The sequence below is a fragment of the Narcine bancroftii genome, chromosome 5 (genome assembly GCF_036971445.1).
Source record: "Narcine bancroftii isolate sNarBan1 chromosome 5, sNarBan1.hap1, whole genome shotgun sequence".
Classification (NCBI taxonomy): Eukaryota; Metazoa; Chordata; class Chondrichthyes; order Torpediniformes; family Narcinidae; genus Narcine; species Narcine bancroftii.
In genome coordinates this window covers 162,236,757-162,262,009 of record NC_091473.1, presented here as the reverse complement: position 1 = coordinate 162,262,009, position 25,253 = coordinate 162,236,757, and the positions used below count along the sequence as shown (strand labels likewise).

Here is a 25,253-nt window from a genome sequence, read left to right as displayed (position 1 = left end):
GAGTCACCATCTTACCCTGCCGCCCTCCTGGATGACATCATTTCCGCCTCCAACTGCCCAGATGACGCCACTTCCATCTCCCAGCACCTGGATGACATCATTTCCGCTTTCTTCGGCTGATGTGACTGCGTGGTCAATATGGACACCGCCATCTTACTGATTGGGCCTCCCCTCCGATAGCAAAGACGATCCAATCCTGCCCTCTGTGATCCTGAACCAGGGCAGCCCTCATCCGATCGCATACTCAGTGATGGAGATCAAGGTAAACAGGAAAAGAACGATCTGCTTGTTTGACAGTGGGAGCACAAAGAGCTTCGTCCACCCAGACACTGCCCAGAAACCCTCTCTCTCTGTTCGACCCAAGAGTGGCACCATCTCTATGACTGCTAAAGACCAATCCACTGAGATCCACGGGTATTGTGTATCGTCGTTAATGGGTGAGGGGTGGGGGGGGGGATTGTTATGATAACTTTCATTTGCTCATGATGCTACAGCTCTGTGCGCTGATCCTCCTGGGCCTCGACTTCCAGAGTCAGGAGTTTAGGAGTGTTACGATGGCGTTTGGAGGACCACAACCACCCATAATGGTATACAACCCCTGACTCTCAGCTCCCTCCCCTCAGCAGCCGGCCCCCACCATCCACATATCCTCTCCATCACTATTTGAGAACATGACCCTGGACTGCAAGCCCATTGCGACTAAAAGCAGGCACTATAGCACTGAGGACAGAGCAATTATAAAATGCGAGGAGCAGCAACTCATAGCGGAGGGGATCATAGCCCCCAGTTTGAGTCCGTGGTGGTTATGGGCAGGAGTAAGCACCGTATGATCGACTACAGCCAGATGGTCAACTGATTCACTCAGCTAGACGCTTACCCCTTCCCCGGATCGCCAACGTGGTCACTAAAATTGCCCAGTACAGAGTGTACTCTACGATTGACCTGAAGTCGACATATCACCAACTCCCCCTTCACCCCGGGGACCACAAATATACCGCTTTCAAAGCGGATGGCAGGCTTTATCACTTCCTCAGGGTGCCCTTTGGAGTCACTAATGGGGTCTCAGTGTTCCAAAGGGAGATGGATTAAACGGTAGACAGGCATAAGCTGATGGCCACGCTCCCCTACCTTGACAATGTCACCATCAGCGGCTACAACCAGCAGAACCACAATGCAAACCTGGTGAAATTTCTCAGCACAGCCAACTCCCTTAATCTGACTTATAACAAGAAGTGTGTGTTTAGTACCTCTCTCCTGATCCTCCTTGGATGTGTCGTGGCACATGGTGTCATTGCCCCCGACCCCGAATGCATGCGCCCTCTTATGGAAGTCCCAATACCATACAACCTCAAGGCGCTGAAACAGTGGGGTTTTTTTCTTACTATGCACAATGGGTGCCCAATTATGCCGATAAGGCCCTACCCCCTAGTAAGGTCCACAAGCTTCCCCTTATCGGCAAAAGCCTGGACTGCATTCAACCAATCAAAGGAGTAAAGCTGTGGAAGAATCCATCCCATTCCAGGTGGAGAGCAATGCCTCCGACTTCACACTAGCCACCACTCTCAACCAGGCGAGCAGGCCAGCAGCACTTTTTCCCCACACCCTCCACAGCCCCTGTGTCGATTTCAAGGGACCCCTTCCCTCAACCAATAGGAATGTCTATTTCCTTAAAGTCATATATGAGTTCTCCAGATTCCCGTTTGTCATCCCCTGTCACCTCTGCTACAGTTATCAGGGCCCTCCACAGCATATTCACCCTCTTCGGATACCCGGACTATATTGGGGGGTCCTTGTTTATGAGCAATGAACTGCGGCAGTCCCTGCTGGCGAGAGGCATAGCCACTAGTAGGATTACAAGCTACAACCCCGGAGGAACGGCCAGGTGGATCGAGAGAACACCACTATTTGGAAGGCAATCCTCCTGGCCCTCAAGTCAAAAGGCCTGGCGGTGTCTCACTGGCAAGAAGTCCTGCCAGAGACATTCCATGCCATCCAACCTCTCCTATGCACTGCTACAAATACGACCCCTCATGAATGCATGTTTTCCTTCCCCAGGAAGTCAGCGACTGGAACCACTCTGCCGCCCTGGCTTTTGTAATGGAAGATTTAAACCGTGTTTTTTACTTTTGCGGCCTTTGCTTCTGCAAGGCTGAGAACCTGCTTGTTGTTTTAGAATCAGCAGACATAAGCTAAATTCCACCAATGGGCCAGAGATGCAGTTATCTGACAAAAGGACATCTGTGTACCAAGAACGTTTAATCTTCCTGCTTGTTTTAGTCACAGACTGTCAGAGGCCTAGCCTTGATGCAAAATAAACCATTGTATTCAAAGTGATAAGCTGAAAATTACATTCTTCGATAGAAGCCTAGCATACTAGCTTGCTCGCTTATCTTTCTTACTGTGCTGGGAATAGGTGCTTGGGTAAGCAGTTTTTGGGTAATATAAGCCATGGTCCCGCTGCTGATGTTTGAGACTCTCCGGGAGGTGGCAACATCTCTCAGCAAGAAGAAGAACTTCTAGAGTCCAGCTAACATCCTGGTTGAGGGAGGTGGAGAAACTGCTACCGGTGCCCTGACAACCTACTACAAGTGTGCAGTCGTTGCCTCACTTCGGCAGTTGGGACCAGTCCAGATGTTGATAAGTATAGTTGGGAAGGGCTAGCATATTGTAGTTTGAAATCAGCTTTTGAATTTGTAATAAACATTTGTATACACTGAACTGCTCTCGGTGCGTGTGTGTCTATTTTCTTTCAGTAGCTCAAACACTGTGACCAATCTAAAACGAACAAAGTGAGAGGTACAAGTTTACCCAGGACAAATGGCGCTGCGAGCAGGGTTGGTCTTAAGATGTTATTCGATAGAAGCCTAGCATGCTAGCTTGCTTGCTTCTTTCTTACTGTGCTGGGAATAAGTGCTTGGGTAAGCAGTTTTTGAGTAATATAAGCCATGGTCCCACTGCTGAAGTTTGAGCTCTGCTAACCTTGCCTCATTAGACACATTCTCCAATCCAGGCAATAACCTGGTAAATCTCTGCACCCTCTCCAGAGCTTCCACATCCTTCCTGTAATGAGGTGACCAGAACTGAACACAACATTCTTAGTGTGGCCTCACCAGAGATTTATAGAGCTTCAACATTAACTTATGACTCTTGAACTTAATTCCTCCATTAATGAAACACAGCATACCATAGGCCTTCTTAACTGTCTTATTAACCTGCGCGGCAACCTTGAGATATCTATGGATTTGGACCCCATGGTCCCTCTGCTGCTCCACACTGTTAAGTATTCGACCATTAACTTTGTTCTCTACCTTCGGGTTTGACCTCACACCTATCCAGACTGAACTCCAGCTGCCACTTTTCCACCTAACTCTGCATCTTGACTATATCCTGTTGTAAACTACGACAACCTTCTACACTATTCACAACACCTCCAACATTCGTGTCATCTGCAAACTTGGCCCTCTAATTATTTATCAGATCATTTATAAAAATCACCAAGAAGACATCCCCGCGGAATCACAAGTCACTGACCTCCAGGCAGAATATGTTCCATCTATTAAATGATAAAGTGTTTAATTGGGGAAAGGATAATTACGATGGGATGAGCAGGAACTAGGGAGAGGAAATTGGGAACAGATGTTCTCAGGGGAAAGCACAGATGTGGAGGATGCTTTGGGACTACTTAAGCAGGGTTCTGGATACATTTGTCCAACTGAGACAGGGAAAAGATAGTAGAAAAAGAGAATGGTGATTGACAAAACAGGTGAGGCTGCTAGTTGAGAGGAAGAAGAAAGCATACATTAGATTTTGGAACCAAAAAAAACAGGAGGGGGTCATGAGAATTATATAGTAGCCAGGAGGGAACATAAGAAAGGACTTAGGAGAGTTAGAAGGGGGCATTAAATCATATTTAAAAAGAAAGTTAGGATTGAAATTTAGATTATCTGAACAAAGTCAATTTGAATATTTAATAACTGATATGTTTATTAAAAGATTTATTACTAATGTGTATATAATGTGTATATAAAGTTGCAAGATACTATGCAGAAAAAAAGACCTATTTAAATCCAAATTAAGATGGGAAAGAGATTTAAATATACAAATTCAAGAATTCAAAATTATGTCTGAGAGTGTAACTAATACAATTAACATCAAATATCAAATGGTACAATTTATTTTTTACATCAATTATATTATACTCCACCTACGTTACATGGACTTAATTGCTCTGATCAATGTTTTAGATGTAATAAAGAGGTAGGAAATTTCTTACATACAGTATGGCAGTCTGAAAAAGTTGGAAAATTTTGGGAAGATGTGAGTATTTTACTGGGACAAATTATGAAGATACAAGTACCGAAAGATCCAAGAATATTTTTATTAGGTGACATATATAATTTGAAGTTAGATTTTTATCAGAGGAAGTTTCTAAGTGTAGCAATACCAGTATCGAAGAAGTATATGGCGGTAACATGGAAATTAGACAATAATGTAGGGCTGAACAGATTGCAAGTGGAATTACAAAAATGCATACCTTTAGAGAAAATAACATATAATTTACTGAATCAGCCAGAAAAATTTTATAAGATTTGGAAGCCATGTACGAATTTCATGGGTAAAAGTTCATCCACAGCATTCGCTACTCCTACTCCAACTCACCCTCGCCAACTTAGAGGTTCAAGAAAATATTTGTAAATTTGAAATTTAATGAATGAATTTCTTTTCTTCCTACCTTTTTGGGGAGGGAGAGGGAGAAAATATAAAATTATGTATAATTTTATTACTTTATATGCTATGTTTATCATTGATGCAAATGAAAAATAAAATTTTCAAAAAACAAAAAAAAAATGTGGACTTGCAAACAATAATGGTGTCATATTAGGAAAGCTAGCCAGAATTTTTAAGCACAGAATACTGATGAAATGTTCATTTTAAGAAAGTGAAAACCTATAGAAATTGTTCTGGTGGAACTGCACACACAGTTCTTCGAGGACTAATATGCTTTATCTAGAGGATGATACCTGGTCCAGAGCTGAGCATTGATCCACCATAGATATCCAATGCCAGCTGGGAATAGGAATAGCCAAAGACAGAGATGGTCAGTCCAATCAGTAGTACCAGCTTCAGAAGCATCTTCAGAACAATTGCAGCCAGACGAACTTCCTCCTGTCAATCATAATCAATGCAGAGCATCATTTAAATTTTAAATTTAGACATACGGCGTGGTAACAGCCCCTCCTGGCCCTCAAGCCCATGCTGCCCAGTAACACACAATTAACCAACAACCCCTGTATTTTTGAAGGGTGGGAGGAAACCAGAGCATCCGGAGGAAACCCACGCAGACACGGTGAGAACACATAGACTCCTTACAGAATTCAAACCAGATTTATTTTGATTTATGCAGTCTCTCCATCACTGGGAATATTTGCACGCTCTCTGATTTATTTCCAAAGTGAAGAGCCTTTATACCACATTCACACATTCAGCAATTTCTCTTGTGACCTTCTTGAAAAACGCAATTAGCCTCATGAGGAATGACCAGCCTCTCACAAAGCCATGTTGATTATCCCTCAAAAAGGTTATGCTTCTCCTAATACTTGTAAATTCTGCCATAAGAATCCTCTCCAATAATTTGGAGTGGATCAAAGATACTGTTTGAGAGATGGAAAGGGTCTTCTATAATTCTTTGAGCCCAGTGACTGTTTTGATAATCCTCTGTATAATCTTCCAGTCTGATGCCTTGCTATTACCATATCACACAATGATGCTCTGGATATTGTTGGGGGAGATGGCCCATCAGGAGAAGGCAGCAGTAGCCAGGATCATGGCATGGTGAGTACCTCTGCTGTGCAAGAGGGAGGGAAAAGAGTGGTAGAGCAATAGTTATAGAGAATTCTATAGAAATGGGACAGACAGGAGCTTCTGTGGCCGCAAATGGGACCCCCGGATGTTGTGTTTCCTCCCAGGTGCAAGGGTCAGGGATGCCTCGCAGCGGTTGCAGGACATTCTGAAAGGGGAGGGTGAACAGCCAGCTGTTGTGGTCCATATTCATACCAATGATATAGGAAGAAAGCAGTATGAGGTCCTACAAGCTGAATTTAGGGAGCTAGGAGATAAATTGAGGAGGACTCAAAAGTAATAATCTCTGTATTATCACCAGTGCCACGAGCTAGCCAGTGTAGAAATAGCAGGATAGTTAGAATGAATATGTGACTTGAAAGGTGGTGCTGGAGGGAGGTTTTCAGTTTTTTGGGGCCAGTACAAACCGGACAGTCTACATCTGGGCAGGGCCAGGATCGATGTCCTAGGGAGATTGTTTACTAGTGCGGTTGGGGAAGGTTTAAATTAATGGGGCGGGGGATGGGAACCTACAAAGAAAGAATGAGAAAGTTAGTACAGAGACCAAAGCCAGAGTTAGGAAAGAGAAAAAGAATGAGGGCAGAAAAGTCAAAAGCAAAAGGATGTAGAGGTCACTAGATTCTAAAAGGCCAATGAGCATAATGGCACTTTATCTGAATGCCAGTAGTATTAGAAACAAGGTTAGTAAACTTGAGGCGCAAATCAGTACCCAGGCATATGATTTAGTGGCCATCACAGAAACATGGTTGCAAGATTGGCTTGATTGGGAATTAAATATTCAAGGGTATCAGGCCGTACAAAAAGATAGACAGGAAAGTAAAGGTGGTGGGGTGGCGCTCTTAATTAGAGATGAGATCAGGGCAATAGTGAAAGATGATAGAAGATCTAAGGAGCAGAATGTTGAGTCCATCTGGGTAGAGATTAAGAATAGTAAAGGGAAAAAAAATCACTGGTGGGAGTTGCCTATCACCCTGCAAATAACAATAGCACAGTGGCATAGGCAATTAACCGAGAGATAGGTGAGGCATGCAAGAACGGAAGAGCAGTTGTTGTGGGGGACTTTAGCTTCCACGTAGATTAGAAAAATCAAGTTGATTGAGTTAGTCTGGAGGATGACTTCATTGAATGCATCCATGATAGCTTTCTTGAGCACCAGGTTACGGAACCAACAAGGGAGAATGATATTTTAGATCTAGTATTGTGCAATGAGATAGGTAAAATTAATGATCTAGTTGTGAGAGACTCTCTTGGAAGAAGCGATCATAGTATGATTGAATTTCTCATACAGATGGAGGCTGCAATAGTTAGATCTAAAACTAGTGTATTATGCTTGAACAGGGGAGATTACAACAGATTGAGGGAGGAAGTGGTCAGCGTTGGCTGGGAGAACAGGCTCGTTGGCAGAACAGTGCCTCTTTTTCAAGGGAGATGAGGCATTCTTTGATGTCTCCTAGTTTTTTTCATCAAAGCGTGCGTAGAAGGTATTCAGGAAGGAGAGCATCAACCCGCGAGGTTAACTTATAGTCAGTTAGATTTTCAGATTTGTTGTCAGAGTACATACATGACATCACATACAACCCTGAGATTCTTTTTCCTGTGGGTGAGGCAGAATTACCACTTATTGGTAGTGCAAAAAACTGTACTCAACATACTCATGTAAACAAAGAAATGTAAATAAACTGAGTGTACCATACAGAAAAAAAAAGTGCAGAAGTAAGAATCCTTAGATGAGTCCTTGATGAGTTTGTTGTTGAGGAGTCTGTTGGTGGAGGGGTAGCAGCTGTTCCTAAACCTGCTGGTGTGAGTCTGGTGGCAGCGAGAACAGAGTGTGCGCTGTGAGTTGTGAATTCTTGATGATTGCTGCTGCTCTCTGACGGCAGCATTCCCTGCAGATGTTCTCAGTGGTGGGATGGATTTTGCCCATGATGTCCTAGGCTGTATCCACTATGCTTTACAGGGCTTTATGCTCAGGGGCAGACAGTGATGTCAGCACTTTTCACCACACATCTGTAGAAATTTATCACGTTTCAAATCACATACCAAACTTACGCAAACTCCTGAGGAAGTAGAGGGGCTGATGTGCTTCCTTCACAATGCATTAATGTGTTGGGCCCAGGAAGATCCTCTGAGATAATGACTTACTCCCAAGAACTTAAATTTGCTCACCCTCTCCATCTCTTATATCCCAGTGATCACTGGATTGTAAACCTCTGGTTTTCCATCCTGAAGTCAAATTTAAATTTTTAAATTTCAACAATCACCTCCTTGGTTTTGGTAACATTGAGTGCGAGATTGTTGTGGGTGCACCATTCAGCCATGTTTTCAGTCTCCCTCCTGTACGCTGACTCATCACCCCTTTTTATACTCCCACTACTGTGGTATCACCAGCAGATTTGTAGATGCTGTTGTACTGAGCCACTCAGTCATAGGCGTCTAGTGAGTCGAGCAGGAGGCTAAGAACACAGCCCTGTGGTGCTCCAGTACTGATTGAGATTGTGGAAGAGAGGTTCTTACTGATCCCCACTGACAGTGGCGTGGTTTGAATACCCTGCCTGGACCCAACGCAGGAATATCATTGTAAAGAAAGCGCCTCTTCTTTATCAAGAGTTTGTGGAGGTTCAGTACGACATCGAAAACCTTGGCAAATTTCAGCAGTTGCGTAATGGAAAGTGTGCTGACCGGTTGCATCGTGGCCTGGTATAGGGGCACCAATACCTCTGAGTGGAAAGCTCTGCAAAAGGTAGTGGACACAGCGCAGTAAATTACAGGTAAAACTCTCCCCACCATCGAAAAAAATCGACCTGGAGCACTGCCATCGGAGCTGTAATAATTGTCAAAGTTCCACACCACCCAGGACTTGCTCTGTTCTTGCTGCTGCCTTCAGAATAGAGGTATATGTGCCATAAGACTCATACAACCAGGTTCAGGAACATTTGCTACCCCAACACCATTGGATTCCTAAACAACAAAATCAGAGACTCATTTAAGGACTTGTGGCAGCCCGCAGTTGTGGAGATCGAGCCGGCACATTGCACGGCAGCAAACGTGGTCAGAGATCGCTAAAGCGACTCCCAGGACAACGAACTGGCGGGAGTAAAAGCTGGGGAAGCACCAGACCAACAGCCCTAAAATGGCATTGGTCAAGCTGACCAGCTAACTCAACAGAAACAGGCTGGGGAAGAAGGGCATTCACATGCATGGATGTTCCCGCCTGCTATTGTTATTCATATGGATGACTCAGTCAATCAGCAAAAGCAGCGGGAACTTGAACAGTATAAAAGCAGCCTTTCCAGCCCTAATAAAGGAGTGAGCTTAACCTGCCACACCGTGTGTGTGTGTGTGTGTGTGTGTGTGTGTGTGTGTGTGTGTGTGTGTGTGTGTGTGTGTGTTTCTTTGTAGCAATCGGCTACAATTAGTGTCCCCGATGGTTTAGAAAGAATCTAAACCTAGTGATGGAGAACGAAGCAACAGTCAGCGCAGTCGGCCTGAAGCTCCGGACCTTCTTGACAGTTCGACCCAGCATGTGGTTCGACCAGGTGCTCAGTTCCAAATTCAGGGCATCACAGCAGAGACCACCCGGTACGACCACATAGTCAGTGCCCTGGATCCACAGACTGCAGACAGAGTGGCCAACTTTATCCACAGGCCACCATCAGAAGGCACTTACACTGCCTTCAAAGAGCTATTAACCGAGACGTTTGGACTCTCACGACGAGAGTGAGGAGTACGTTTGCTCCACCTGGATGGGCTTGGAGACAGATCCCCGTCGGCACTCATCAATGAGATGCTGGCCCTCCTGGGAGATGAGCAGCCCAGCATCATGTTCGAGCAGGCATTCCTGGAATAGATGCCTGAAGACATCCAACTGCTCCTGGCAGATGCGGATTTCACCGACCCCCAGAAAATCGTAGCACGGGCAGACATTCTGTGGAAACAGAAACAGAAGTGCTTGGCTACCGTGGGGCTTGTAAAGAAGTCCCGCAATCAGACCAGAGCAGTCCCAGCAAGGAAATGCAGACGAGGGGCAGGAGCAAGTCCACCGGAGATGGGGCACCGAGGCCCGCCGAGGTCAGTCCCCCTGCGAGTTTCAGGGAAATGACAAGGCTAGCCGTTGTTGAGGGCTACGACGGCTGGCCACCAAGAGAGCCTCCTATACGTCTGGGATCGCCTGTCCGGCAGACGCTTCCTGGTGGATACAGGAGCAGAGGTTAGCGTGATAACCCGACAGGATTGGACACTAGGCGCAGGCTAACGGGACCCACGTTGAGGGCTGCCAACAACAGCAGTATATGAACCTATGGCACTCATAGGGCTGAGCTGCAGTTCAGGGGCAGTCACTTCTCATGGGAGTTCACGCTGGCCACAGTGGAAGAACCAGTCTTCAGAGTGGATTTCCTGTGAGCCCTCAGCCTCCGATGGACCTTAAGGGTAAGAGACTCATCCACACCGAGACCTACCAGACTAACGCACTGAGGGGCGCTAGGTTTCTGGCAATGCACCTGGATTCCGTCCACAGTTCGGAGGATAAGTTCTCCAAGGTGCTAGCGGGATTCCTGGCAATCCTTTCCGCTCAGTTCACTGAGGAGATGCTTCGACATGGCGTCAGACATCATATCCTGATCAAGGGCCCACCTCTCTATGCAATGGTGAGACAACTTCCCCCAGAGAAGCTCCAACTGGCCAAGGAGGAGTTCCACAAGCTCAAGGAGTTGGGTGTGGTTCAACAGTCTGACAGCCATGGGCCTCGCCCCTGCACATGGTGCCTAAAGCAACTGGGGGCTGGAGACCGTGTGGCAACTATCGCCGGCTCAATTAAGCCACCCCGTGCCACACATCCAGGATTTTGTGGCAAACCTGCACGGGGCAACAATATTCTCAAAAGTGGACCTCGTGCGAGGATATCACCAAATCGCAGTGCATCCTGATGACATCCCTAAGATGGCCATCATCACTCCATTTGGGCCGTTCGAGTTCCTGAGGATGCCATTTGGGCTCAAAAATACGGCACAGATGTTCCAGTGACTGATGACGCAGTGGGCCAAGACCTGGACGCCACTTTTTTCTACCTCAACGATATCCTCATGGCAAGTAGAACCTGTCAGGAACATCTTCAGCACCACCAAAATCTCTGTAGTTGTCTCACCATCAACCTGGCCAAATGCCAGTTTGGCCCGAACACCATCGACTTCCTGGGCCACAGGATTATAAAGGACGGGGACACACCACTGCCCAACAAGGTTGAGTCAGCCGCAGCTTCCCGAAGTCGAGTACAACCAAAGGTCTGCAGGAGTTCGTGGGATGATAAACTTTTATCGCAGGTTTATCCCAGTAGCTGCCCGAGTGATGCGCCCTCTATTCATCCTGATGTCCGGCAAGGAGAAGGAACTGACCTGATATGACGAATCCGCACGTGTATTTGTGGAAATCAAAGAAGCCCTGGCCAAAGCTGCACTCCTGACCCACCCCAGACCAGATCCACCCACGACCCTCACAGCCGATGCCTCAGGAACAGCGATTGGTAGAATCCTGGAGCAGCAGATAGAAGGAAGTTGGTACCCATTAGCTTTCTTCAGCAAGCATCTGCGGCCCCCTGAACAAAAGTACAGAGCTTTCGATAGAGTACTTAACCATCCACCCCTTCTGGTACTTTCTTGAGGGAAGGGCTTTCACAGACCACAAACCACTGACTTTCGCCCTGGCTAAAATCTCCGATCCCTTGTCAGCCCACCAACAGAGACACTTGTCTTACATCTCAGAGTACACCACCGACGTCCAGCACATCTCGGGCAAAGACAACGTGGTCGTGGACACCTTGTCAAGACACAGCATCCACTCCTTGGTCAACGGTCTGGACTTCGCAGCACTGGCAGAGGCACAGCAGCAGGATGAGGAGATCCCACAGTACAGGACCGCTGTCACAGGCCTTTGGCTTCAAGACGTTCCAGTTGGCACAGGTACTACCACCCTCCTGTGCAACATGGCCACCGGGCAGGTTCGACCTATTGTCCCAACGGCATGGATGCGACGAGTTTTTTTACTCCATCCACAGACTGGCACACCTATCCACCAGGACTACGGTCCGGCTGGTGCCCAGCAAGTATGTGTGGCATGGATTGAAGAAAGGGGTGGGGCAAGGAGTGTACGCAGTGCCAAACAGCCAAAGTGCAGCGACACACCAAGGTCCCCCCATAGCCTTTCGAGCCAACGGAACGCAGGTTTGACCACATTCACGTGGACATAGTGGGACCCTTGCCAGTCTCTCAGGGTTTCCGCTATCTATTCACAGTGGTCGACCGCTTCACCCAGTGGCCAGAAGCAATCCCCCCTGGACAACACATCCACCAGGTCCTGTGCCAAAGCACTCCTCTCGTCCTGGATTGCAAAATTCGGACTGTCACTGCACATCACTTCTGACCAAGGCGCACAGTTCACCTCCAGTTTGTAGACCGAAAATGTCAACCTGTGGAGCACTCAGCTACACCATACGACGGCATACCACCCGCAAGCCAACAGTTTGGTGGAGCGTTTCCACAGGCATCTCAAGACCGCCCTCATGACCAGACTCAAGGGCCCCAACTGGGTGGACAAGCTACCAAGGGCACTATTGGGCATCCAAAGTGTCAAAAGAAGACCTCCATGCATCCTCCACTGAACTCGTCTACAGAGCCCCACTCACAGTTCCCAGGGATTTCATTCCACAGGCCAGAGAACAACAGGAGGAGACAACCACCTTCCTGAACAGGCTGTGCGAAAAGGTCGGTAACCTGGCTCCGATCCCACCCTCCAGACATGGACAAGCCAAGTCCAACATCCCCAAAGAACTCAAGGACTGTGAGTACACGTTTGTACGCAGAGGACCCCACCGTTCAACACTGAAGAAGTCATACAAAGGTCCCTTTCAAGTCATCTGGAACATCGGAGCCACCTTTGAGCTGGACATCTGTGGTAAACCAAAGGTCTTCACTACAGATAGACCTGCCCACACAGACCCAGCAGAACCTGTGGAGACACCAACACCTCGACGCAGAGGCAGACCACAAAAGACTTTGGGGACTATACCTATGGACACTATAGACTGTAACTCCGGTTCGGGGTTGGGGAAGGTAATGTGGCAGCCCGCAATTGCGGAGATCGGGCCGACACATCACACGGCAGCAGATGCGGACAGAGATCGCTAAACCGACTCCAAGGGCAACGAACCGGCGGGAGTAGAAGCTGGGGCAGCATCAGACCAACAGCCCTAAAATGGCGTTGGTCAAGCTGCCCAACTAACTCAGCAGAAACAGGCTGGGGAAGAAGGGCATTCATATGCATGGATGTTCCCGCCCTCTATTGTTATTCACATGGCTGACTCAGTCAATCAACAAAAACGGCGAGAACTTGAATAGTATAAAAGCAGCCTTTCCAGGCCTAATAAAGGAGTGAGCTTAACCTGCCACACTGTGTGTGTGTGTGTGTGTGTGTGTGTGTGTGTGTGTGTGTGTGTGTGTTTCTTTGCAGCGGTCAGCTACAGACACTTACTTTGCACATTATCTAATAAAGACCACAAAACATTGGAGCAGAAATAGGCTATTCCACCCATCAAGTCCACCCCACCATTTAATCATGAGCTGATCCATTTTCTCACTCAGCTCACTGCTTTGCCTTCTCCCCATAACATTGAAGATTACAGCACAGTACAGGCTCTTTGATCCACGATGTTGTGCCAACCTATACATACTTACCCAAACAAAAACTTTTGATGCCCTGACTAACCAAGAACCTATCATTCATACAATGACTTGGCCTCCACAACTGCCTGTGGCAACAAATTCCACAAATTCACCATCCTCTAGCTAAAAAAATTCTGTTCTAAGACATTCTTCAATACTGAATATTTATTTTTTGTAAAGCACAGTTTGTTTGTTTGCATTCATTTCCTTCTTGCTTACTTTTCTCTCTTGCATTCATATCTTTTCTTGAGTGAAACACAAAATTCTGCAAATGCTGTGATTGTAGTAAAAACACACAGAAATGCTGGAGGAACTTTGCAGGTCTTGCAAGGTACAGCTACATTACTGATGTTTTGGGCCTGAAGCCTTCTTCAGGGTACAAGCAAAAAACAGGAAGGCATCAGAATAAAGACAGAAAATTCACAGTCTCAAACAGTCCTTCAAGTGAAGTAACATTTCACTTTTGAAGGTGCAGGGATCATCCACTGAATTCTGTGCTCCTGTTGTGGTCTCCTCTACATTGCAGAGACTGGGTGAAGTCCAGGAGATCACTTTGTGAACACCTCAGCTCTGTCCACCTCAATAGTCTGGATCTCCCACAGTGGCCACCATTTCAATTCCCCGTCCCATTCCTTTGCAAATATGGCTATCCATGGTCTCATGCAGACTGAGACCACCCTAAATTAGAGGATCAGCACCTCATCTTCTGTCTGGGCACCCTCCAATCAGATGGCATTAACACCAATTTCTCTGGTTTCCTTTAAACCCCTCCCCTTCTTCGTCTGTCGCCTTTCCCCCATTTCTCTCTCTCCCCTTTTCCCTGTCTCCTTTCTCAAAGCCAAAATCAACTCCCCTCATCTATCCAATTAGCCCCTTTTATTGGTCTGAACTCTTCCCCCTGCCTATCTTCAGTCTTTCTGACTCCTTCCTTGAAGGGCTCAGGCCCGAAACGTTGATACAACTTAACCTTCTATGGGCACTGCAAGACGGGCAGAGCATCTCTGTATTTTTTTCTCTCTCGAGTACAGTTTTCTTTGTACTACAGATAAGTAGAAATTCTGCATGGCCCACAGGAAAAAGAATCTCAGGGTTGCATGTGATGTTAGATACGTAATCCGCCAATAAATCTGAAATTTGAACTTTTGAACATGTTAATACAGTAACTGTGTTACTGGTGTCACACAGGTGCCTATGGATTCTCAGTTCATACCACACTTTGCATTTCTGATTTTATGGGAGAGTTCAGCCTTTGCTAATCTTAATGCCAGATTTTCTCCTGACCTGAAAGCAGTGTAACAAGTTCTGAGTGATGCACAAACCTCTGAGTCCAGGCACAGCTTTTGATTTGCCCTGGCAGTGTGGCGTTTGATCACCGTGATATCCTCAATACACTTGCTTATGTTACTATTGATCATTGATGTTGATGCTATCATTGTAGATGGCCACGTTCCTGAGGCAGGGGCAGGACTGGCTCAGTGTTCTTGGGTTTTGGAGTTTTAGACACTATAGAGGGGGAAGGGATGAAAAGCGGAGAGATGGATTGCTCTTCAGGGGAAATATCACAGCAGTGCTCAGACAGGACACATGAGAGGGCTCATCAATTAAGGCTATATGGGTGGAACTTAGGAATGGGAAAGGTATGATCATGTTAATGGAGATATATTATAGACCACCCAATAGTCAGGAGAATGGGAGGAGCAAATCTGCAGGGAGAGAGCAGTCAGCTGAAGGAAACAAAGTTGTGATTGTAGGTGACTTTAACTTTCTACATATTGACTGGGACTTCCATACTGTAAAAGGGCTGGATGGCTTTGAGTTTGTCAAATGTGTTCAGGGAAGTTTTCTAAATCAAGATATAGAGAGAGTGCAATACTGGATCTCCCATTAGGGAACCGGACAGGACAGGTGACGCATATGTGTAGAAGTCCAGTGATCTTAATGCCATTGTTTTCAAGATAATTAGGGATAAAGATATGAGAAGGGATCTAGAAAATGTGGATTGGGACAAGTGGTTTTCTGGCAAGGATGTGTTTGGTAAGTGGAAGGCCTTCAAAGGTGAAATTTTGAGAGCAAAATTCCTGTCAGGAGTTTGGCAGTTAATAGGCATGAGGAACATTGGTTTTGAGGGATATTGGGGATCTGGTCAAGAAGAAGAGAGGTATTTAGCAGGTATAGGCAACAGGGAGCACATGAGGTACTTGAGTATAAAAAATGCAAGAGAAAAGGAGGAAATCAGGAGGGCAAAAAGAAGATACAAGGTTGCTTTGATAAACAAAGTGAAGGAAAATCATAAAGAATCAAAGGAAAGGCTGGAAGTCATAGGGAGGCTTGGTTTTCGAGGAATATTGGAAATTTGGTTAGGAGAAAAAGGGAGGTGTACAAGAGGTATAAAGAACAGGGAGCTGACAATTTGAAGGAGGACTACAAGGAGTGTAGAAGGAATCTTAAGAAAGAAATTAGAAAGGCCAAAAAAAGGCACGAAGAGGCTTTGGCAGACAGAGTAAAAATAAATCCAAAGGGTTTCTATAAGTACATTAAAAGTAAAAGATTAGTGAGGGATAAAATTGGACCCCTTGTAGATAGTGAGGGTAGGCTGAGTGAGAAGTCATAGGAAATGGGGGAAATTTTGAATGATTTCTTTGCCTCAGTATTCACTAGGGAAAAAAATATTGAACCAGTTGAGGTAAAGAAAAATAGTGGGGAGGTAATGAAGCATATAAGGATAACCGAGGAGGTAGTGATGGCTGTGTTGAAAAAGATAAAGGCGGATAAATCTCCGGGACCGGACAAAATATTCCCAAGGACACTCAGGGAGGCTAGTGGACAGATAGTGGGGCCATTAACAGAGATATTTACGATGTCACTGACCACGGGGGTAGTGCCAAAGGATTGGAGGGTGTCGCATGTGGTTCCGCTGTTTAAGAAAGGGTCTAAATGTAAACCTGGGAATTATAGGCCTGTGAGTCTGACGTCTGTGGTGGGCAAGTTGATGGAAAGTGTTCTGAGGGATGGTATTTACAATTATTTGGAGGTACAGGGATTGCTAGGGAGTAATCAGCATGGTTTTGTCAGGGGTAGATCATGCTTGACAAACCTGATTGAGTTTTTCGAGGGGGTTACAAAAAAGGTTGATGAAGGGAAAGCTGTGGATGTTGTCTATTTAGACTTTAGTAAAGCTTTTGACAAAGTTCCCCACAGGAGGTTAGGAAAAAAGGTGAAGGCATTAGGTATAAATGAGGAGGTAGTGAAATGGATTCAGCAATGGTTGGATGGGAGGTGTCAGAGAGTAGTGGTAGAAAATTGTTTGTCCAATTGGAGGCCAGTGACTAGTGGAGTTCCTCAGGGATCGGTCCTCGGTCCACTATTGTTTGTTATATATATTAACGAACTGGAAGTAGGGGTGGAGAATTGGATAAGCAAGTTTGCGGATGATACAAAGATTGGTGGTGTTGTGGACAGTGAGGAAGATTACCGTAGATTAAAAGGAGATTTAGGAAGGCTGGAGATGTGGGCTGAGAAATGGCTGATGGAATTTAATACAGATAAGTGTGAGGTGTTACATTTTGGAAAGGCAAATCTAAATAGGTCATATGCATTAAATGGTAGGCTATTGAGATGTGCAGAGCAACAAAGGGATTTAGGAGTTGTGGTAAATAGTACCCTCAAGGCTGATACTCAGGTAGATGGTGTGGAGAATAAGGCATTTGGAATGTTGGCCTTCATAAATCGGAGTATTGAATTCAAGAGTAGCGAGGTTATGATGAAATTGTACATGGCATTGGTGAGGCCAAATTTGGAGTACTGTGTACAGTTTTGGTCACCAAATTATAGGAAAGATATAAACAAAATAGAGAGAGTACAGAGAAGGTTCACGAGAATGTTGACAGGATTTCAGGGTCTGAGTTACAGGGAAAGGTTGTGCAGACTGGGGCTTTTTTCTCTGGAGCGTAGAAGATTGAGAGGGGACTTGCTAGAGGTGTTTAAGATTTTAAAAGGGACAGACAGAGTAAACGTGGATAGGCTTTTTCAATTAAGAGTGGGGGAGATTCAAACTAGAGGGCATGGTTTAAGATTGAAGGGGGAAAATTATAAGGGGAACATGAGGGGAAATTTCTTTACGCAAAGGGTGGTGGGGATGTGGAATGAGCTTCCGGCAGACGTGGTCGAGGCGGGATCATTGGTTACATTTAAGGAAAGACTAGATAGTTACATGGATAGGAGAGGACTGGAGGGGTATGGACCGGGTACTGGTCAGTGGGACTAGGAGGGTGGGGATTTGTTACGGCATGGACTAGTAGGGCCGAACTGGCCTGTTCTGTGCTGTAAGTGGTTATATGGTTATATGGTTTCTACAGGTATATTAATAGCCAAGGGGCAATAAGGGACGAAATTGTTCTCTTGAAGATCAGAGTGGTCAGGTAAAAAGAAATGGGAAAGTTCTTAAATGGGTTTATTGCATCTGCAAACAAACAGTGAGATCATGGAACTCATACAGATTAAAGAGGAGGAGGTTTTTTGCTGTCTTAAGGCAAATAAAGCAAGACAAATCCCCAGGAGAGCAGAGGACTGATACAGGGCACCAGTAACAAGGAGAACCTCCCTCCCTCTTCCTCCCTCCCCCCACCCTGTTCAGAATGAGAAGCAGAGAAGATCCTAAGGATGGTGACCATGGAGGCAGACCAGCGAGGGGCTTTGCGGGTGAAGGGAGCAAGCTATTGGCGACTTAGTGGGTGAGGAACCCGTACAGACTGCGGGCTGCTGGAAACTGGCTCATGAGAACCAGGATTCAAGAGGATGCTGAGGACAAGAAGGGCATCTGAAGTGCCCTGGGCGATGAAGGCTTCCTTATCATAACGGAGGTTTGGATCTGGGCTTGGGTTGCTGATGGAGTGTTGTGCAGCTAAAGAAACTGTGGGAGTGCTGGAGGCAAATCCACGGACACCTGGTGACTCTGGGGAACTCTCTTTTACTTCTCTTTCTCTGATTGTAAGGGACGTCAGGCAGTGGTATTGCTAATGGCCAATCTTTGTCTGCCTTATGGCAGACTAAAGGCTATTTTGTGTAATATTACATTTCTGTTTTATTACATGACAATAAATAGTATCTGATATGGACCAGATGCAGGTCAGTGGAATAAGGCAGAAAAAATAGGTTGGCATAGACTAGAAGGACCGAATGGCCTGTTTCTGTACTGTAGTGTTCTATGATTCTAATTTACTCCAGTTTGTAGTTTCGAAGCAATCCTGCAGCTCTATCATGGCTTCCTCTGGCCAGCTCCTGATCTCCCTGTGAAGTTGTGATCTCCCTGTAAACTAATTTGACTGGTTTTACCAGTGGTCTGTAAACAGGGATTAACAGGATGGATATCTGAGTATCCGTCCGAGCATCCAAGGCTGTGGAGGGGGGGGGGGGGGGGGGGCAGAGGACAACCTTGCATGCTCCAGGGACATTTGTGTCGACCAGATCTAAGATATTCTCTCCCTTCAAATAAATAGCCACGGCATTCTCTATGGTGAGAACAGAACTGGGCCCTGGAACACCACAGTATGACACAGGTAAGCATCTGGTATGGCCAAATCCACTTGCTAATGAGAGAAGCAATACATTACCTGCCTCTGGTGTCCAGGGTCTTTGCCTCGTTCAAGAACATTGGAAAAGAAAATGTAGAAACTTTCCTCAATGGGAAGGAAGAGGAATCTAGCCACCAATGATCCTAGATTATTCACTATGTCATAGATACCTACACAAAATAACGTGGTCAGTCACCGAAGTTAAAATTTATTGTCAGAGTACATACATGATATCACATACAACTCCAAGATTCTTTTTCTCATCTGGTTGAACTAGATTTTCAGCTACAACTTTCGAGGCTAGAATCAGCAATGGGAACAATCTGCATGATAATAAGACCTCAAGATGTAGAAACAGAAATTGGCTATTCAGTCCATCACGTGTATCCTGTCATTTAATCATGAGCTGATCCATTTTTACATTCAGCCTTCTCCCCATAAAATTTGATGCCCTGGCTAAAGAAGAATCTATCAATTTTTGTCTTAAATACATCCAATGCTCTGGCCTCCACAACTGCTTGTGACAACAAATTCCACAGATTAACAACTCTCTGGCTAAAAGAATTCCTTTGGATTCTTGTTCTAAGTGGATGTCCTTCAATCCTGAAGTGGTGCCCTCTTGTCCTAGACTCTCCCAGCGTGGGAAACAACCTTTCAACATTGGAAATGTTTTAGTGAGATCATCTTTCATTCCCTTAAATTCAAACGAATACAGGCCAAGAGCTGTCAAACACTCCTCATATGATAACCCTTGCATTGCTGGAATCATCCTAGTGAACCTCCTTTGAACCCTCTCCAATGTCAGCACATCATGATATAGCAACTGGAAGTGGAGGGAGACAGGAGTGGAAGAGAGTCTTGGTGGGTTGGGGCAGTAGTGTAAGAGGCAGATCAGTGCAAGTCTGGTTATTAGAGGAAGGGAAGTCACATTGCATCCAATGAAGATGTGGGAGGGTAGGGCGAGGCATGGAGCATGGCAAATGACCCAGAAAATTTTGGAATGATGCGAAGATCCTGCAAGAAATTGACTAAGCTATGACATTCAGTTTCCTATTGGGGACCAATTCTTTGATTATAGATTTCTTTCCATCACCACAGCTCCATGAAGCTGGGTGTATAACAATTCTGCACTGTTACTAAGGAGGCAACAGCCACATATAATCTGACCACTCAATGGGTTTCATCAGGGAATGTCTCCATTTTTTGTAGGATCTTCATATTATGTCCAAGCTTATTGAGTGTCATAGTTTTACAGTTTAGAAAGGGGCCCTTTAGAACATTCATAGAATCAGAGAAAATTAGTGCTTGCTGCACCATTCAATGGCTGACCAAGTGACTTCACTACCCTATTCCTACTTTTTCTGCAAACCCCTCAGTCGCTTTAGCCATAAAGGCCAAATCCAGATCCTTTTTGAATGCAGCAAAACCCCTGGTATCCAGAATTCAAGCAACCGACAGCCTCAAGCAACTGGCCAAAAGAGTGTCTTCTTATCCCTGCTTTATAAGTGTTGCCCCAGACAGAGGCTTTATTTGGAAAATTGGGAAGGTTAAATATTTATAATGTTACTGTCCGTCTTTCGGGCAGCTCTGTAGATGGAGAGGAACCTGCAGATGCAGCGACGGTTAAATGTTTTTAAAGAAAGTAACTGAAATTAAAGTAAAATGCTTTAAGGTTTATATATTCATACAAGTGAAGTTTGTTCTGTCCAAGAACAGAATAGTATTTTTTTGTCTTTTAAATGGTTTATTCTTAAATCAGGTGCATTGATTAGGCATTGTAAGATTAAGTCTCAAACAATACATTTATCTGGCATATCCTGTAGGGGCCGAATACCAGGGGTTTTACTGTATATCTAATGAACCGGCCTCACAACTTTTTGTGGTAGGGAGTTCCACAAGTTCACAACTCTCTGAATAAAGAACTGTCCCCTCGCATTCCTTCTAAATCCCATACCACTCATCTTATAGTTATGTCCTCTTGTCCTAGATTTTCCTACTCTCTGATACAAACTATCATTATTCACCTTTTCTGTGCCCTCATTATTTTTATAGACCTCAATGGATTCCACTCTCTACCTTTCAGTTTTGAAGAAAAAGAGCCCTAGTTTTCCATTATCTCACAATAACGCAACTAATAGCCTCTTAAAATATTGTTTTATACCTGCCTCCACCACTGTTGCTGGCAGCACATTCCATGCACCCACCACTTTCTGTGTGAAGAATGTACCTCTTACATTCCCCTGTACTTACTCCAAAGCACCTTAAAATTATGTCCCCTTGTGTTAGCCATTTCAGCCCTCGGAAAAACCTCTGGCCATCCATACAATCAATGCCTCTCATCATCTTGTACACCTCTAACAGATCACCCATCATCTTCCGCTGCTCCAAGGAGAAAAGAACAAGTTCATTCAACCCATTCTCATGAGGCATGCTCTCTAATCCAGACAGCAGGCTTGTAAATTTTCTCTGTGCCCTGTCTTTAGCATCCACATCCTTCCCATAGTGAGGTCACCAGAAATGAACACAATATTCCAAGTGGGGCCTAAATGGTCTTATATAGATGTTACTTAATTTCACGGATCTTGAACAAGATCCAAGCAACATCTCTAGATATTTGATCCTCTATTAGTTCCTGGTGACTGTTTGATGGCCAACAGTACCCACCCATCAAGATAACTATTCATTTTCAGTCCCTAATTTCCACACACACACACAATCATTCTCCAGCAACATTACTGTGATATCTTATTTGACATATTATAACCACGCCAAACTCTCTTCCAACTGTTCCCATCACACCTGCAACTCTGACCTCCCAGTCCTGGTCCTCCTTCAACCACGTCCCAGTTATGGCTGCAACATCGCATTGTTCTGTCCCTATCCATGCCCTAGGCTCTTCCACTTTCCCTGTCAGGCCTTTTGCATTAAAACTAAAACACGACAAAGTTTACCTGTCTTACCTTCACCATCCTGTTCTCCTTCAACATGTTTCCTTTGCTTTCTGTGCAATCCTTAACCTTTTCAGTCCCCGCCTCCCTCTTGGATACCTATACCTAATTTAAAGCCTCCTTGGTGAATCTAGAAAATCTTCTCTCAGATTATAATTATTGACACCCTTCCAGTTCAGGTGTAACCAGTTTCTCTTGTAGAAGTTACCCCTGCCCAGAAGAGATCCCAATAGGTTATAAATCCTGCATTGCCCACCATGTGTTCTATCCTCATATTCATACTCTCACTGGCATGTGGCACTGGTCGTAATCCAGAGGTTACCTCTGCAGCAAGACCACTTCACTAAAGTTCATATCTTTGATGTTCTCAGTATTCCGAATGATCCACTGTCTGTCCAGCTGCAACATTACTACCTTGATCTGGTCCGTCAGGAATGAAACACGGAAGTCAGCAGATGCTGTGATTGCCATAAAAACACACAGCAAATGCTGGATGAACTATGCCAGTATTGCACAGCCACAGGAGGTAAGGATATATTATCGATATTTTGGGCCTGAACCCCTCTTCAAGATGTAAGCAAAAAGCAGGTAAGCATCTGAATAAAGACTAGAGAAAGATGGAAAAATGGGAGGGGGAGGAGTCCAAACCAACAAACAAAAGGTGTTAAATGGATAGGATGTGTGAAGTGGTTTTGGCTCTGTGAAAGGAGAGAGGGAAAAGGGGAGAAAATGGACTAATTGGAGGAACTCAGTCCAACTGGATCGCATCAACATCAACCTCTCTGGTGCCTGTTAATTTTCACCCCCTTCTTTGATCCCCTGTCTCCATTCCCCAGCTTTGACTCTCTCTCTCTCCCTCTTCCCTTTTCCCTCTGTCTCCTTTCACTAGCCAAAATCAATTCTCACTTTCTTCTTACCTATTCAATTAACACCTTTTGTTTATGGGTCTGGACTCCTTCCCCCTCCCATTCTTCCACCTTTCTCTCTCAGTCTTTATTCAGGAGCTGCCTGCCTTTTGCTTATACCCCAAATTGTCGCTTAGCTATCTTTACCTCGTATGGACACTGTGAGACTGGCTGAGCTCCTCCAAACGTTACTGTGCGTGTTTTTTTTTTAACCAGTCCATCAAGAGTTGCAGCTGTACACACTACCTACAGAAGTAGTCATCAAGGAATACAAAAATAGATAAAAGTCTGCAGACGCTGTGATTGTAGTCAAAACACAAAAATGCTGGAGAATTCAGCCGGTCTTGCAACGTCCATAGGACTTGAAGATATGAAAAGATAAAGTCATATAGTTGTCAGGAACACTGGAATGTTCTTGACTTCTCACATCCTGCAGGAGGAGTACTGCGCGGACAAGGATGAGCAGGAAATTAGTCCTGTGGAAGGCGGAAAGGGTGGGAAGGGGTAGGGGTGGCTGATGGAAATGATGAAGGATGATGTGTTGAATGCGGAGGCTGGTGAGAATGAAAGGGGAGGACAAGTTTGCACTATGATGCTGTCGGAAAACACCTAATTTCATGATTGTTCAGGACAATAATTCTGATTCTAAAGTGGTATCCTATTCTTGTTCTTTTCGAGGGGATGAGGCGATGCAAGTAGTCCGGGTAAATACTCAAATTAGTTGCTGAAAAGAAATCCTGAGCTTAGTAACCAATGATCTCATTTCTGCAAGTTATATTGCCAGAGCAGTGCTGACCATAGCATTGGTAAAGCAGAGGTGCATTATCACAGCAATGCTCACTTATTAGTTCATCTTTAACACAAGATGTCTAAAATTGAACTGAATAAACAGAACATGTCAGAAAAACAACAAATACCTTGTTCTCCAAAATTTAACACATTGAGAAACGTCATGACATATCGTTCACCTGGAATAGAACCAGAAGATTAGTTAGGTCAAGGGGAGCTTAAATTTGATCAACCTCTGGTCGTTAAATCTATTCCAATTCAGCTCACACAGTTGACCATCAGAGAAATACAGTAAACCCCCCGGTATCCGGCACCTATGGAGATTGGTTGATGCTGGATGCAGATGTGAATTTGCGTGTTACATGGGGAGGGGGTGGGGGGGATATTTTAAACTTCCGTATTTTTTTACTCTTTTTTTTGCTGGTTGCTTGAATATCAGCTAACAGGGATTTTACTGTTGTGACAGATTTTGTTATATTTTATATTGTATATAGATATGTTTTAAAGGAGATAAATTGTGGCAGGTTTTTTTAGTGTAGGTCACATACAAACACTTAAAAACAGATCTCATTTAAAATGACAGAGTTCTGCTCAAGTCACACAGTCCAGGCTCCGGGTGCCTTTGTCGAATGCCTTTAAGGACTTCAAAAGTAGGTGTTAATTGGACATGCTGTGGAGTAATGAATTAGTGTTTTGGAAAGCAACAGATGAACAAACTCAGAAGATTAGGTCCGGTGCTGCAGTCTGAGTGCAGTTTGCTGTTCTAAGAGGGTCATGTGGTTTTACTCTGTGTATGTGGGAGAGAATTCAGTTCTACAGTTCAGCAGCAGCAGCTGGGACTGGAACAGGACAAGCTGGCAAACTTGTGGAAAAACTCTATTTTGAAGATGGGTTGTGAGTCAAAGCCCTTGTGGTCCATACAAGAGGAGAGAACTGGCTGCATAATTGAAATAAGGGAAACAAAAAGGAACTCTGTGGTGACCTGAAAGAAAGAGGTAACATCTGGAAAACCCTGATGGGGCAAGTTTCTTCGGCAAGACACTGAAGTGGCTGATCAGAAGGAATCTGTTGTGGGTGTCCAATGAGAACAAATGTCTCTCTGAAAACAGACAAGAACCTTCCTGAGCAGTAACCATTTATCCTTCAAGCTCCAAAGCCTGATTAAATTCATAAATGTTAAATTCTGTGCACAGTACAAGAATTGACTACAAAGAGTGAACTTGGAGAAGTGAAAAGTGAGATTGGACTGTAAATTTAAAAACTTTTCTTTTTTTTTAAATTTTTTATTTTTCACACCATAAATCACATTAGCCATGATACACACTTTTTCCTTTTCACACATATACAGTGACATTTTCTCCCCCCCGCCTCCCTCCTTCCAACCCACCCCCCCCCCCACCCCCATCTATTTAAGGTATACAATCTAGGATACATTAAACCAGTCCGACAATGTTGTCACTCAACAAAAAA

At 44.9% G+C, this 25,253-nt stretch overlaps 1 protein-coding gene across 6 annotated transcripts in view; it reads right to left on the bottom strand.

Moving 5' to 3' along the window:
- Positions 1 to 25,253, bottom strand: part of rft1 (RFT1 homolog) — a 160,800-nt gene that overhangs the window by 40,342 nt on the left and 95,205 nt on the right. For all 6 annotated transcript variants that reach the window (XM_069939521.1, XM_069939523.1, XM_069939525.1 and 3 more), the window contains 3 exons: positions 23,912 to 23,962; positions 19,181 to 19,311; positions 5,022 to 5,166 (listed from right to left, as the gene is read on the bottom strand). In XM_069939521.1, coding sequence (XP_069795622.1) covers positions 5,022 to 5,166; positions 19,181 to 19,311; positions 23,912 to 23,962 — 327 coding nt within the window. The remainder of the gene's footprint in view (positions 1 to 5,021; positions 5,167 to 19,180; positions 19,312 to 23,911; positions 23,963 to 25,253) is intronic.